Source organism: Notolepis coatsorum (assembly GCF_963971535.1).
Source record: "Notolepis coatsorum genome assembly, chromosome: 7".
Taxonomy (NCBI): Eukaryota; Metazoa; Chordata; class Actinopteri; order Aulopiformes; family Paralepididae; genus Notolepis; species Notolepis coatsorum.
The window spans coordinates 119,822,485-119,836,619 of record NC_140171.1 but is presented as its reverse complement, the minus strand read 5'-3'; the positions used below and the strand labels follow the sequence as shown (position 1 = coordinate 119,836,619).

At 42.0% G+C, this 14,135-nt stretch overlaps 1 protein-coding gene across 2 annotated transcripts in view; it reads right to left on the bottom strand.

Moving 5' to 3' along the window:
- The window catches only part of g3bp2a (G3BP stress granule assembly factor 2a), a 37,067-nt gene that overhangs the window by 9,951 nt on the left and 12,981 nt on the right, over positions 1-14,135 (bottom strand). The window contains exons 8-12 of one of the 2 annotated variants that reach the window (XM_084318729.1): positions 11,364-11,465; positions 9,344-9,446; positions 5,656-5,715; positions 5,225-5,353; positions 4,156-4,274 (exon numbers count right to left, since the gene is read on the bottom strand). In XM_084318729.1, coding sequence (XP_084174855.1) covers positions 4,156-4,274; positions 5,225-5,353; positions 5,656-5,715; positions 9,344-9,446; positions 11,364-11,465 — 513 coding nt within the window. The remainder of the gene's footprint in view (positions 1-4,155; positions 4,275-5,224; positions 5,354-5,655; positions 5,716-9,343; positions 9,447-11,363; positions 11,466-14,135) is intronic. The other variant, XM_084318730.1, reaches the window with a different exon arrangement.

The window sequence follows — 14,135 nt, the reverse complement described above, 5'->3', positions numbered from 1 at the left end:
TGTCAATTTAGCAATACAATTTAAAAAGTTATAGCCCTGCAAAGAAGGGGAACTTCTCCATAGACAAATAGAGCTGGCTAGGGATGGTAAATTATGAATTTAACCATGGCGATCAAAGTGTTAACATCCCAGGGAACTAATGGGATAACTCGGGATGTTGTTTGCTCCTGACAAGAGTCTCAAAGTCTGGGGTGATGGTAGACAAAGCAACTCTGAGGTCATGCTCAATGTCCAATCTTGTTCCTCTGCTTTGTCTTCAGCTGGACCAGAGCTGAGAAGCCACTTTCACAAAGATAGGGAGTGAAAAAAAAAATTATATATTTTTTTCCCCCCGGCGCATCGACGCAAAAAGTCTGCGTCGACAAGTTTTTATGATTGACGTCGTCGATTATGTCGACTAATCGTTGCAGCCCCAATACCGACAATATGCATTTTGAGTTTTAGCTCTAGCTTGTCTATAGCCGAAACGCCATTCGATTTAACGTTATTAGCTTAGCACCCTATATCTCGCGTTCGAGGAAATACCCCAGAACATTCTGCTATAACGTTCATATTCACGACGCTATAAAATGGGAACGTATTGATGAAAAAATTATTTATTTAAGGCATATTGAACGGACGGTTTATAGTGTCAATTGACAATGAGAATGGACAGATAGCAATAATAAAAACTATAGATTTAGCTCTACAAACAGCCTCACGCACAATGAAAGTTTGTCTTGATATGCTGGCCGTATAGAGTGGGCCCCGTCTAATCCCAATGACCCCGAATGTGTTAAAGACCGAAATTAACGTTACATTAGTGTAAGCTAACAACAAGCTAACCCTGATCAGAGCCATAGACAGAGAGAACAGCAGAGTGGGGACTGGGAAGAGTATTGGGGGGAGGGGAAAGGTATTCTCCCTTTCTGTGTGTGTGTGCGTGTGCGTTTGGAAAGACCAGAGGAAGTATAGTATACCGTAATTCCTCTAATAGTAACCTGTATTCTATTAAAATCCGGGTCTCTATTAATATACGGGTGCGCTGTTGAGCTAAGCAATTATAAGCCGGCCTCCTAATACAAACCGGGTTACTAATATACGCGTGAGCGAACCTCTCCTTAGTTCCGTATGGAACACGGGTCACGCGCAGCACGTAACACAACAACAGAGCTGAAAGCAGCTGACGGTAAAAGAGCACGTTGCTACCCACAGCACCCGGAGCTGCTAACTGGCTAACGCTATGAGAGCCAACGTTGCCACACACAGCACCCAGAGCTGCTAACTGGCTAACGTTATGAGAGCCAACGTTGATACCCACAGCACCCGGAGCTGCTAACTGGCTAACGCTATGAGAGCTAACGTTGCTACCCACAGCACCCTGAGCTGCCAACTGGCTAACGTTATGAGAGCCAACGTTGATACCCACAGCACCCGGAGCTGCTAACTGGCTAACGTTATGAGAGCCAACGTTGATACCCACAGCACCCGGAGCTGCTAACTGGCTAACGTTATGAGAGCTAACGGTGCTACCTACAGCACCCGGAGCTGCTAAGGTAAAGTTACTTGATTTCACTTTGAAAACGTTGAAATGACCAGTGACCACCTGTAATTGCACTGTTTACTATTTCATACAGTACTTGGTTTCAATAAATGAACCCAGTACATTTTACTGGGTTCAAACTGACACAAAATGTTGATTTATTAATTATGATCGGTTTGAAAATTAGAAATATAGGCCTCTCTCTTATACATGCCTCCTCCTAATACGAGCCTGGTACCCACTACAGTTGAAACAAATACAAGCCTGGGTTACTATTAGAGGAATTACGGCATTTATAGTAAATGTACTGAGGATGGAGAGATAATGTTGATATTTAAATATAAAAAAAAAAAAATACATAATGAATGTATTCATGATCATAATGCAACATAAAACAATTGCAGGAACGGTTTGGGAGAGGAAGGGGTTTTAGGTTGCGTGTTGTGAGTTCCAAAAAAGTTTAGAGCTCAATATATCAAAACGTGGCACTTTACAGTGAACAGGAGGTCTATTTGTATTAAAAACAATAGATTGTTTTTAATTTAAATGTCTGGAAGAGCTCAAATAAAAATGTCAAATGATATTTCCGTTGCCTTTTTTTAGTTGATCTAAATGTTACGGATTGTGTTAAATGGGCATATAATATAGTCTCATATCGATCGCAGGCACCTGAATCGTATCGTGGCAGACTGTGATATCGGCAAATATCGTATCGTTGTCCAAAGAATCTATATCGTATCGTATCGTGATGAAACTGGTGATTCCCACCCCTAGTGGTCTGGCGGCTCCACCAGCACTCCCTCCTCCCAACCGGTGGCAAACGGCACAGAGTGGTGCCGCTCGGAAGCCATCGAGCGCCCCTCACTCGTGAGAGAGGTAGCTCCGGCGTTGACATCAAACGGACCCCCGACAAGAGCGGATGCGGTCTCTCTGATGGCAGACGATTGCGACACAAGCTTTCTCCCGCCATTAAGAGCGGTGGTGAAGCGAGCAGGGCGGGTGGTCGGTAGTAGGAGTAAGAGTATGTGGGCCGCGGGGTTCAAGTCCCTCCGGTTTCTGCGGAAATGCTGGTGCCAGAGTGGGCTATGCGCCCCCTACCATCACGTCCCAGAATGTTACATGGAGGGAGCGGGGGTTTCATCTTTGATGCCTCGCTGGCGAAGTCAGGGTTCAATAAGAGGCCAGACCCCAAATGGCGAGAGGCCTGAGACGCGAGGCGTAAAAACACAGAGGGACGGCAGTTGGAACGCACCTCGAGAAGGACGCGCCACAGACTGGCAGCAGGTAAGGGGGGCTAGGCCTGAGAGGCTGTATTCCCCCCTTCAGCTTTCCCAAAATAAGCTGGTAAGGGTGGTAATGGGTCTTGGCCCTCGCACCCACATAGGGAGGAGTCATTTTCAGGAGCTAAACTGGTTTCCTGTTGACTCAAATTATATTTATTTGGAAAAATAAATAGTCACTTTATTTGAAGAGTCAAAACTGTTCTCTTGGCTTTGTTTTGTTCATAGTAGTAACGCTCATGTCATGATAAATCTGGTTAGGTCAAAACTACAGGAATATACATAAGGAAAAAAAATCATAATACAATAAATATATATATATCGGTTATCGGTATCGACCTTGAGGAGCAGAAAGTTATCTGCATCGATAGAGGTAAAAAAAATCAATATCGTGGACCCCTACTTACAACGTAAACCCCCATATTCCCCCCAAAAAACTAAGTTCCCTTCAATAAAGAGGCCCTCTTAGGAGTTTTTATTTATTTATTGAAGCAGGGGGTCCTCGCAGCGTGCCAGGTGGAGAAGGGCCTTCACCTGTTGTGCCCTGTCCGATGCGCTGGCGGTGTAAGGGGTGGTGTCATGAGTAAACGCCTGGAAAGGTATAGTATAGAGAAACATAAAGCTGTCCCTGTCCGTATAGAGTCTATACGGACAGAGACAGCTATATGTTTCTCTATACGGACAGGGACAGCTATATGCAGGAGTTCAGCCAAATCACTAGTCTTTTAAATCCCGCCCCCTCTTATAAAGAAAAAAGGCCCTTTTACAATACTGGCATTTAAAATAATTTATCTTAACCTTTGATTCCGTTTATTGAGAAGTCGTTAATAGCTCTTCTTTTTAGACTTTACTTCTGTGGGGCACCGTTTCGAAAAGGTGCTTCATAAATATAAGCAAGCAATTATTGTTGTAGTCATATATACATTGCTAACTTAATATTTAAAGTGACATTAACATTAAGGACATATTTAATTAATATTATTAACTTAAGCCCAAAAACAAAACAAACACTAAAGACGAAGATCAATTATTAACTTAAGCCCAAAAACAAAACAAACACTAAAGACGAAGATCAATTAAGTGTGTGACAATATTTCTCATTCTAGAATAATAATTTCTCTGGCATCTTCCATCACCATAAGACACCGTTTTATGTAGTTTTATGGTTACATCACATAAGGAACATTCTAAAGAGACTTCGGGACTCTGGCTTTGAATACAAAAACGGCAAAGTTGACATTAAGTGAAACCCCAGGTTGTGTCGGGACGACCCTGCGCTGTGTGCCACCAAAAACGCGTCACCAGAGTGAATGAGAGTGAATAGTGAAAAAGACCAATACTTGCCCCTTCTACCTTGGCCCCCAGGATCTTCTGAACCGGGTCGGAGTCGTCGAAGACCACAAATCCAAAGTTGGGCAGTTTCCCCCCCACACCCTTTGTGTTGATCCTCAGCTCCACCACGTTCCCATACGCTGGAAGACAAAATCAACAGATCCTTTTTTTTTAATCCACTTTTTTTCCTTATTTTTCTCCCATCCCAATTTCGTGTTTCCAATTCTCCCCTCCCCTGTCTTGAACGTTGCTCGACTATGCCCCCCACTGGTCGGTTGTAGGGAGGATAGAACCCTTGCATCACGTGTCCCCTCCGGTACACGAGGAGGCAGCCTGTCGCATCTTTTCACCCGCCAGCGCAGACTCTCAGTGGCGAGGTGTAACGCATGGGAGGCTCACAGTACCCCCGCTACTTCCTGTCTCTGCTGTCCAGGCGTCCCCCAACCGATCTGTAGGAGTCACTGTCCACAACGTCCAAATCCCCACCTATCGACTTCCACCCTCTAACTCTGCCAATTGAGTTAGTATGACAGCTGGACGAAGCCGGAGGCAATGCCGACACCCTGATTCGAGACCGGAGTCTCTTGCATTGGTGACGAGCGCAATCTCCGCTGCGCCACCCAGACGCCCCAAAATCAACAGATCCTTGTAATGAACTGTGGAGGAATTTAGCTGTATCAAGGATGTACTCAGTCAAAATATACTTAGTTAACACAGGTTTATTTAGCTCAAACAGAGTATCGAAATACAAGAGTTATGCTGGATGACCCCAGGAAGACAGGCCTAGCATCCTACATAGAGCTCAAGAATCATGGTTTATGAGAGTTGGGGAGGGCTGGAGAGGGTTGAAGGGGGTGAGAGACAAAGGTTGGTGACCGATTGATCAGGGGAGACAAAGGGATTTGACGGGAGATGGGACATTAAATCTGGGGTGGTGGTATGTTTGGGGGGGGGGGACGACGACAACGACCATATAATTCCACAGAAAAAAAAAATTAACATTTCATCCAGCTGCAAGAACAAGAAAGTATTCATATAAAAAAAGAGAAACCGGGACAGCGCCCTGTAGTTGCTTCTACGGCAGACTTACTCATGAAGAAGTCTTTGAGCTCGCTCTCGTCGATGTCGTGGGGCAGGTTCCCGACGAAGAGCTGGTGGCTGTCTGGGTACCGGATGATCCGTCTGCTGTCCATCTCACTGGATTCAGAATCTCCCCTGCCTGCGTGAACCAGCAGTTACAGAAGGACCAACCAGCATGTCAGATTAAACCTAGTGTGAATTGCCCCGTGTGGGTCAGCAGCAGCATAAAAAATCACCAACAACTCTAAAAACATCAAGTCAAAAAGAAAGTGAAAGTGGCTGGAGAATTTTGGAAACCACAATCCATTGTGGGATGACAGATGACAAGGCGTAGCCGGCTTACTACTCACCGTTACTACAATCTGATGCTCATTCTACACGTTGCATTTCCACATATTAAAAAGAAAAAAAAACATACTATATTAAAACTACAAATATTACCTTTGTTGACAAAACTGAAGTGTGGTTTCCCAGATTGTGATTCTGAAGATGCGACACCATCTGACAGTGACAGAGACAGGCAGGTCATAAGGTCAGCCAAAAAGGTCATAAGGTCAGCCAAAGAGACAAAAAGAAAGTTACAGAAAAAGACACCCACTGTGATTTGTGACCCGTGAACAAGTTGAAGTTATTAAGAATGAACCCATTCAAGAATATCTAGAGATTATGGAATAGCTAGAACAGGTGTGTGGATGAATGGGGGCTGTTAAAATCAAAAGGATTATTTATATCTAAATATCTAAAGCAGGCTCGACTAACCAACTGTTTTAGGGCGCTTTCACATATAGTTTGTGGACTCTGTGCGATTCTGGGGTGAACATTGTTGCATTCTTCATTTGGTTCGTCTGCATTCACATTGCAATTTGTCAAGCGCACCAAACTTTCTGAACAATGTCACGCGGTCGAAAAGGGTGCTCGTCTATTGGACACAATAGAGAGTGGAAATGTGTGTGCGTGACTGCGAGCCCTAACGTGTGTGCGCGCGCGCATGCGTGTGTGTGACTGCGAGCCCTCTGGACTACAAGTTTGCCTGGGTTAATGTTTCCATCTGGTGCAGGGCTAAAGAGCTCTGGCGTGAAGTGAAGAGAGAAACACTGTACTAGACGCATAGAAATACAGACTCCAGATCAGCGGAGGCGTCACAATTTTCAGTCGGTGGCAGTGCTGGTGATGCCGTCTGATCAATGAGTCTCATCTTCGAAAGACTCCGATGTTTCGGGCTGGATGTGGGTCTTGTGCCAAGTATAACGTCCAGCCAGGTCATTATACCAAGGGAACTTGTCTTTCTCGTCCCCCGAACTCCTACTTTTTCGAAGCAAGTCAGACTTTAAATAGGCCAATTGTTTTTTCAGCCGGTTATTCGTTTTAACTTCTTTAATTCACATTTCTTTAGTTTGCAATAATGCCAATGTTCCAAGACATATTTATATATTTGTAATTGTTAGGCTATTTGAATTCACCATTTAGGGCTAACAGTGTATTCAAATAACCTAACAAATTAAATGTAATATGTCTCGGAACATTGGCTTGCAGTTGCATTATTGCAAACTAAAGAAATGTGAATTCAAGAAGTTAAAACGAAGTTTAGCCTATTCAATAGTTTTAGAAGGCTATAGCCAAAGTTGCCTTTTACGCACCGCATAGCTTATATTTTACGCACTGCGTTTAGCCTATATTAAATAGTCTAATTGTTTTTTTCAGCCTGTTATTCGTTTGAACTTTCATCCTGTTAATAAATATGTGTCGTTAATTCAGTATTTAACTTCTTGAATTCATATTTATTTAGGTTATGCTAATTAAAAACACAAATGTTATGGACATCTAATTTAATTCTGCTTATTTATTAATATATTGCTGACGCAGTTTTTTTTATTTTGACGTAGCATTGATCCATTGTTCTATTGAAGCCCATTACCACCATCCTCTCGCTAAACAACACCGCGTTGTTTTTATGAGTGCCCACAAGTACCATACTTTTCGCACTATAAGCCGCACCTGAATATAAGCCGCAGCAGCTAAATTGAATGATGTGTACATATATAAGCCACACTGGACTATAAACTGCAGGTGTTTTAATGTTTAATTACCATATGTAAGGGTTCATGCACAGAAGGGATTGTCGGGAAAGAGATGGCTGTTTGAGGAAGCTCCCATTTATTAACATTTTTGTTTAAACAGGAACGATAGCCAGTTAGCAGCGCCGGGTACAGTAGGTAGCAACGTTAGCTCTCATAACGATAGCCAGTTAGCAGCGCCGGGTACAGTAGGTAGCAACGTTAGCAGCGCCAGGTATATAGGTAGCAACGTTAGTTCTCATAACGATAGCCAGTCAGCAGCGCCGGGTACATATAGGTAGCAACGTTAGCTCTCATAACGATAGCCAGTTAGCAGCGCCGGGTACATATAGGTAGCAACGTTAGCCAGTTAGCAGCGCCAGGTACATATAGGTAGCAACGTTAGCCAGTTAGCAGCGCCGGGTACATATAGGTAGCAACAATAGCCAGTTAGCCAGCGCTAGCCAGCACCTGCGAAATCGAGTGCCAAACTGATGATATCAGACGTTGATATCAGGAGCTATCAGTAGCTAGATAACATTAGACAACGCCTCATGTATAAATAAACTAAAGTGAATAGTTCGTTGACTGGGTCATTTTGTTTAATGCTTCAGTTATGTTGAAAGAGGAGCCCTGAGCTGCTCATACACTAGACTCTTGCCGTAATAGTTTGTTGACGTGGGTCTGTGAGGGGGAGGAGGAGGGGCAAGGCGTGCACTGCTGCAGCAGATTTAGGAGTCTGATCTGATGGTCACAGAGCTGAGGGAGTGCGGCCAGTTAGCTGTAAAAATCCATAGATTAGCCGCACCGTTATATAAACCGCAGGGTCGAAAAATGGGGGGGGGGGGAAGCCGCGGCTTATAGTCCGAAAAGTACGGTAGCTGTTTAATTTGGTCTTCTGCCCATATTTCTATCAGGGCTTTCACCTCGTCATTCACCCACGTCTGTCCACGAGACATGTTTACCGCATACTTGTTTTGCAGTGAATGCGCGCTGCAGTGTTTGTTTTGTTTCCTTCTACCCAAGATGCAGTTTATCAGGTCACTTCCTATATTTGGTCTTGCGTTTGGTCCGATGAAGCGAACAGAGACCTACGTTTTCAGGCGGACCAGAGTTTGCGTGTTTGGTCCGCACCAGAGTTCGACTGAGCATTCACACCACCCCAAAAAAAGCAGACTATCCGAGGAAACAAACTCTGGTCCGATAGTCCGGAACAGCTCTGGTGTGAAAGCACCCTTAATCTCGTCAACTAACTCGTTTTTTTCTTGCTTTATTTCCTGGAAAATGATAAGCATACTTCTTGTAAGAACAAGATTTAAAGAGGCTCTACATATTTTACAGATTTTTCTATTGAATCAACTCAAACTGATTTGACAACAAAATCCTATAACTCTTAAGTCGACTAAGAATTTCTTTAGTTGACCACAGACCTAATCCAGAGTTTATATAAAAGCTACAACATATTTTATGAATGGGGCTGTTCAAGGATTCCACCAGTATAATAAGCATTAATCCATCCATCATTACTTGTTTGTATTGTTATCGTTGCCCACTTGCTACTTACATTTTACTATGCCGTACGACTCTGTTGCCAGAAATAAGTAACAATACACTGCTGAGAATAGTCCCAACACAGACATGTTCATTTTAAATATGATAAAGTAGGCCCAATGTTGTCATTTAGTGATTATCCTCTTGTTTACAATGATGGATTATGTCTCAAACAAATGGTGCATATCTGCAGTTTAGTAGTGACGGCTTGATGTTTTCCATGGATTTTTGGATGGGTGTAGAAATACAATGAGACCAGTGTTTTTCTACTAGTGTGGGAACCAATGTTTGCCAAGAGCAAGGAGGCATGACTTTGATTATACAGATTGTTATTCGTGCAGAACAGATTGTTATTTGTCACCGGCGCGTGGCAAGGTGAAACTCATATTATAAGTTGATCTACTGATCTATGCGCGAAAACAATAATAGTTATAACAAGATTGTGTAAGTTAAGAAGTAAGTAAGAAGATCTTTAATACTGTGAACTGCACAGAATACAGTATGGTGAGGTTTTTGATCATTACCAGGCCTGGGTCCTCGCGGTGCGAAGGCTGGTCTGTCTCGCGTGCGTTGGTCCCGGGGTCGGAGGGGCGCCGTCTGAGCCTCAGGCTTGGTCTCCACTCTGGGCTGTTTACAGGAACAATCACCAGAGAAGAGATGAGCTACACAGCCCCACACATCAAGCCAAAATGTGCACTTCATATGCAAATGGTGGAGCATTCAGTCTGCATTCAGTCTCTCTTAATAAGTTGGACGAGACGACCTTCTCTCATACAAAATAGCTCGATAATTAAAGTCAGAAGAAAATCCCTCTTCCAGAATTGAGCCATCCCTGCTTCACATCATAGCTATATTAAAGAGGGGCCACTTTCCAGATAACCTAGGACTGAATCTAATTACTAAAGAGAATTCGGTTAAATTTTATTCAAAATAAAAAATGTATTAATTAATCCAAAACTGTTAGCTCTACAGACACTTTATAGGGATGATGTGCAGTGAACCATACAAAACAGGTCCCCATTAAACCATAAAAATCGACGTTATACATTTCTGAAAGCAATGTCAACAACATAATGCTGCCAAACCGCTTTCCAAATGCTGCGTTTTAAATTAGAAGCAGAAATAAGAAAGTCTTTCACAGAACAATGCACTCCATGTACCCCAACTGATGAAACTAGAAGAAATGTGCTCAATAGGGAAGTGTAGTGGTTACGTCATTGCCGTTTTTCCGTGTTCCAGCCTCTGTCCAACGCAATGTATTTCCCCATTTCTAAATCGTCTCGTTTAAAACAAATAAAGCATGGACATTTGCATGGTGTACCTTTCTGTGCGTATTCATCCACAATCTATAGCTCAACATGAAAATATTTGCATAATCGTAAAGGTAGCAAAATAACATTTATGTTTTCGTTCATTTGTCGCTGCTGACTGATGTCACCACAGCGTAGACTCCTGGGCCCTCATTTATCAACGTTGCGTACGCACAGATATGTGCGTAACCCGTGCGTACGATCATTTCTAAGCAAAGTGTGGGACTTATCAAATTGAACTTGTGCTTGACTTTGTGCGTATATCTACGCACAGCTCAGAGCATGCGTACCTGGCGCCCGGTGGTAGAATGAATATTACAACGCGGAAATAAGCTTCCGTGCATTAGTTTCAACACTAGCGTGTTCCGTATGAACCGTAATTCATTATAGTTCATTGTAAAATAGCAACAGTAGTGTAATTATGGTCAAAACCCTATAAATAGCATTTGGAATAATAGGTCTTTCTCTCCGAATGAATGCAGCATGGTTTATATATAGCGTTATCGGAATATAAGGGGTGTACTGACTGCGCTCCGCTTAACTCAACTAGTTATTATTTTGCGCATAGACCGCAGAAACGTTGATTATATTTAAAAGGCTTTGCCATTGGTAAACAAAAGTGACATTTCGAAGCTGTAAGCAGAATACAAGTCATATGAACACCCACGATAGTGTTCTTCCCCCTTCCGTATAAGAAAGAATAAAAAACGAACCCGGGATGACCGCTTCGCGACTATGTGGTGTGCTACTGGAGCGCCCAGTGTAGTTCTTTAACAACAAATAAAAACCTTATAACTACCTTTATTTCAACCAAAAATGCTTATACAATGTTAGTGGTAGAAGGGAACTCATTTTGTGCAAAAATGGAAAGCTTGCCAATGTTAATGAGGCAGAATTGTTACAATAGCCGATAATCTATTTTCCCAATGATGAAATTTGACAACATTTTACTGTGTAAACACGTCAACAGACCCAGGCTGTAAATCTAAGTTTTAGTATCAACAGTGACACTATCTCACATCACTGTCGTATGAATCACTCGTCATATTTACAAAGTTTGGTGCAAATGGGACAAGTGTTCACAAGTAATGGCTTTGGTAAATAACTGGCATAAAGAAAGACCAGTAGTAAGTGGTTAGCTGTAACATGTAACCCTGAAAGTATGGGTCCTGCGAGTCTACAACTCATACAAATGGTATCCAAACAGAGGCACAAGTGTTGTTGTAGGGGTTACCTGTGAGGCTGGAGCTTTAACGACATGAGGGGAGATCCCAGAGGAAGGAACGGAGCCGCTGGGAGGCAGGTTCTTACTGGTCACAGACGCCCAGGAGAACGTCTGCAGGCGAGAGCACAACGAGACTACTGCTCAAACACAGTAATATCACAACGAGACTACTGCTCAAACACAGTAATATCACAACGAGACCACTGCTCAAACACAGTAATATCACAATGAGACTACTGCTCAAACACAGTAATATCACAACGAGACCACTGCTCAAACACAGTAATATCACAACGAGACTACTGCTCAAACACAGTAATATCACAACGAGACTACTGCTCAAACACAGTAATATCACAACGAGACTACTGCTCAAACACAGTAATATCACAACGAGACTATTGCTCAAACACAGTAATATCACAACGAGACTACTGCTCAAACACAGTAATATCACAACGAGACCACTGCTCAAACACAGTAATATCACAACGAGACTACTGCTCAAACACAGTAATATCACAACGAGACTACTGCTCAAACACAGTAATATCACAACGAGACTACTGCTCAAACACTAATATCACAACGAGACCACTGCTCAAACACAGTAATATCACAACGAGACCACTGCTCAAACACAGTAATATCACAACGAGACCACTGCTCAAACACTAATATCACAACGAGACTACTGCTCAAACACAGTAATATCACAACGAGACTACTGCTTAAACACAGTAATATCACAACGAGACTACTGCTCAAACTAGGGCTGGGCGATATGGAAAAAGATCATATCGCGATAACGATATGATGTTATCATATTTCTCGATAATTATCGAATTGTTATAAGTATAAAAAATAATAATAATAATTTAACAACAGATGTATGTTTATTTTGCAGCAATTCTTTGTCATTGCCGCCATCTTTAGTGTTACATCCCCTCACACTCCAGTTCTCAGGCTGCAGCTGGTTTAAAAGCGAAAGTAAACCGGCTTCTCTGCTGGCTGTGGCTCCAGGGGAGTTGAACAGTTCTGGCTCTTTATTTTTGATCTTTTGGCGCTTTTTTGGTGGACAAACCACTGCACATGTGCACCGTGACTGGAGTCTAGTTCTGCTAGCACACATAGCCTACTGTGTACAGACGGTTTCAAACTGTATTTTAAATTAGAAAGCAAACAAAATAAATGGACAAGAGAAAAATAAATCTCAATTTGGTCAGTATTGTCATTTGGACAAGCAAAGCCATTACTTTAAGTTGCAGGCAAGAAATACAAGTCTGTCCACCGTCTCTGGTTTTAAAACTGCCATGTTGCAGGTCACAAAAAAAAAAAAAAAAAAAAAAAAAAAAAAATCGTTTTTTATTTTTATTTTGATATTCAATATCGATTATTAAAATATATCGCGATATTTATCGTTATCGTTATATCGCCCAGCCCTAGCTCAAACAGTAATATCACAACGAGACTACTGCTCAAACACAGTAATATCACAACGAGACTACTGCTCAAACACAGTAATATCACAACAAGACTATTGCTCAAACACAGTAATATCACAACGAGACTATTGCTCAAACACAGTAATATCACAACGAGACTACTGCTCAAACACAGTAATATCACAACGAGACTATTGCTCAAACACAGTAATATCACAACGAGACTACTGCTCAAACACAGTAATATCACAACGAGACTACTGCTCAAACACAGTAATATCACAACGAGACTACTGCTCAAACAGTAATATCACAACGAGACTACTGCTCAAACACTAATATCACAACAAGACTACTGCTCAAACACAGTAATATCACAACAAGACTACTGCTCAAACACAGTAATATCACAATGAGACTACTGCTCAAACACTAATATCACAACGAGACTACTGCTCAAACAGTAATATCACTCAAGAAGAAAACGGAGAAAAAAGAATCACAGAGGCTCAGGAAAACGTCTGCAGGTGAGGGCACAACAAGACTACTGCTCAAACACAGTAATATCACAAGACTACTGCTCATTGTTCAAACAGTAATATCACAACAAGACTACTGCTCAAACACAGTAATACAACTCGAGAAGAAAACTGAGAAAGAATCACAGACGCCAAGAAGAACGTCTGCAAGCGAGAGCACAACGAGACTACTGCTCAAACACAGGAATATCACTCAAGAAGAAAACTGAGAAAGAAGAATTACAAGAAAACAGAAAAGGAAACTACAAGAAAAAGCAAGAACAGAAAGAAACTACTAAGAAAACTGAGGGGGGAAAAAACTACAAGAATGCATGCAAGAGTGCAGACCTCCAGTTTTTCTTTCAATGCCTTGTGTTGTCGGACTGTTATGTATGTTTTACAAATTTGAAATGCTAATAAAAATATGTGCAGATCTCTACCAATAATATCCCCACTTTACTTTCACACTCGATTTTCACATAATCGCACACGTATCTCAAAAGTGTAAACAGTTTCACACATTCATTTAATTTGACAGTTGAAAGATTTGATGAGTTTGAATATGTCCTCAAATAATCCTCAAATGATGTAGATGACAGATTAGCAACAATTCATTGAGTTGTAATTAACGACGCAAGGATTCAGTGTCCTCTGATGACATCACTGGAGGACATTTCCAAACACCATTAACTCTCTTAACTGTCGAACTACATGAAAGTATGCAAACCTGTTTTGAGTTGTGTGAGATCATGTGAATACACATCTGGATTGTTTTATGGTCAAGTGCCCCCTTTCTTTAAGTCGTGGAGATGGGGCAG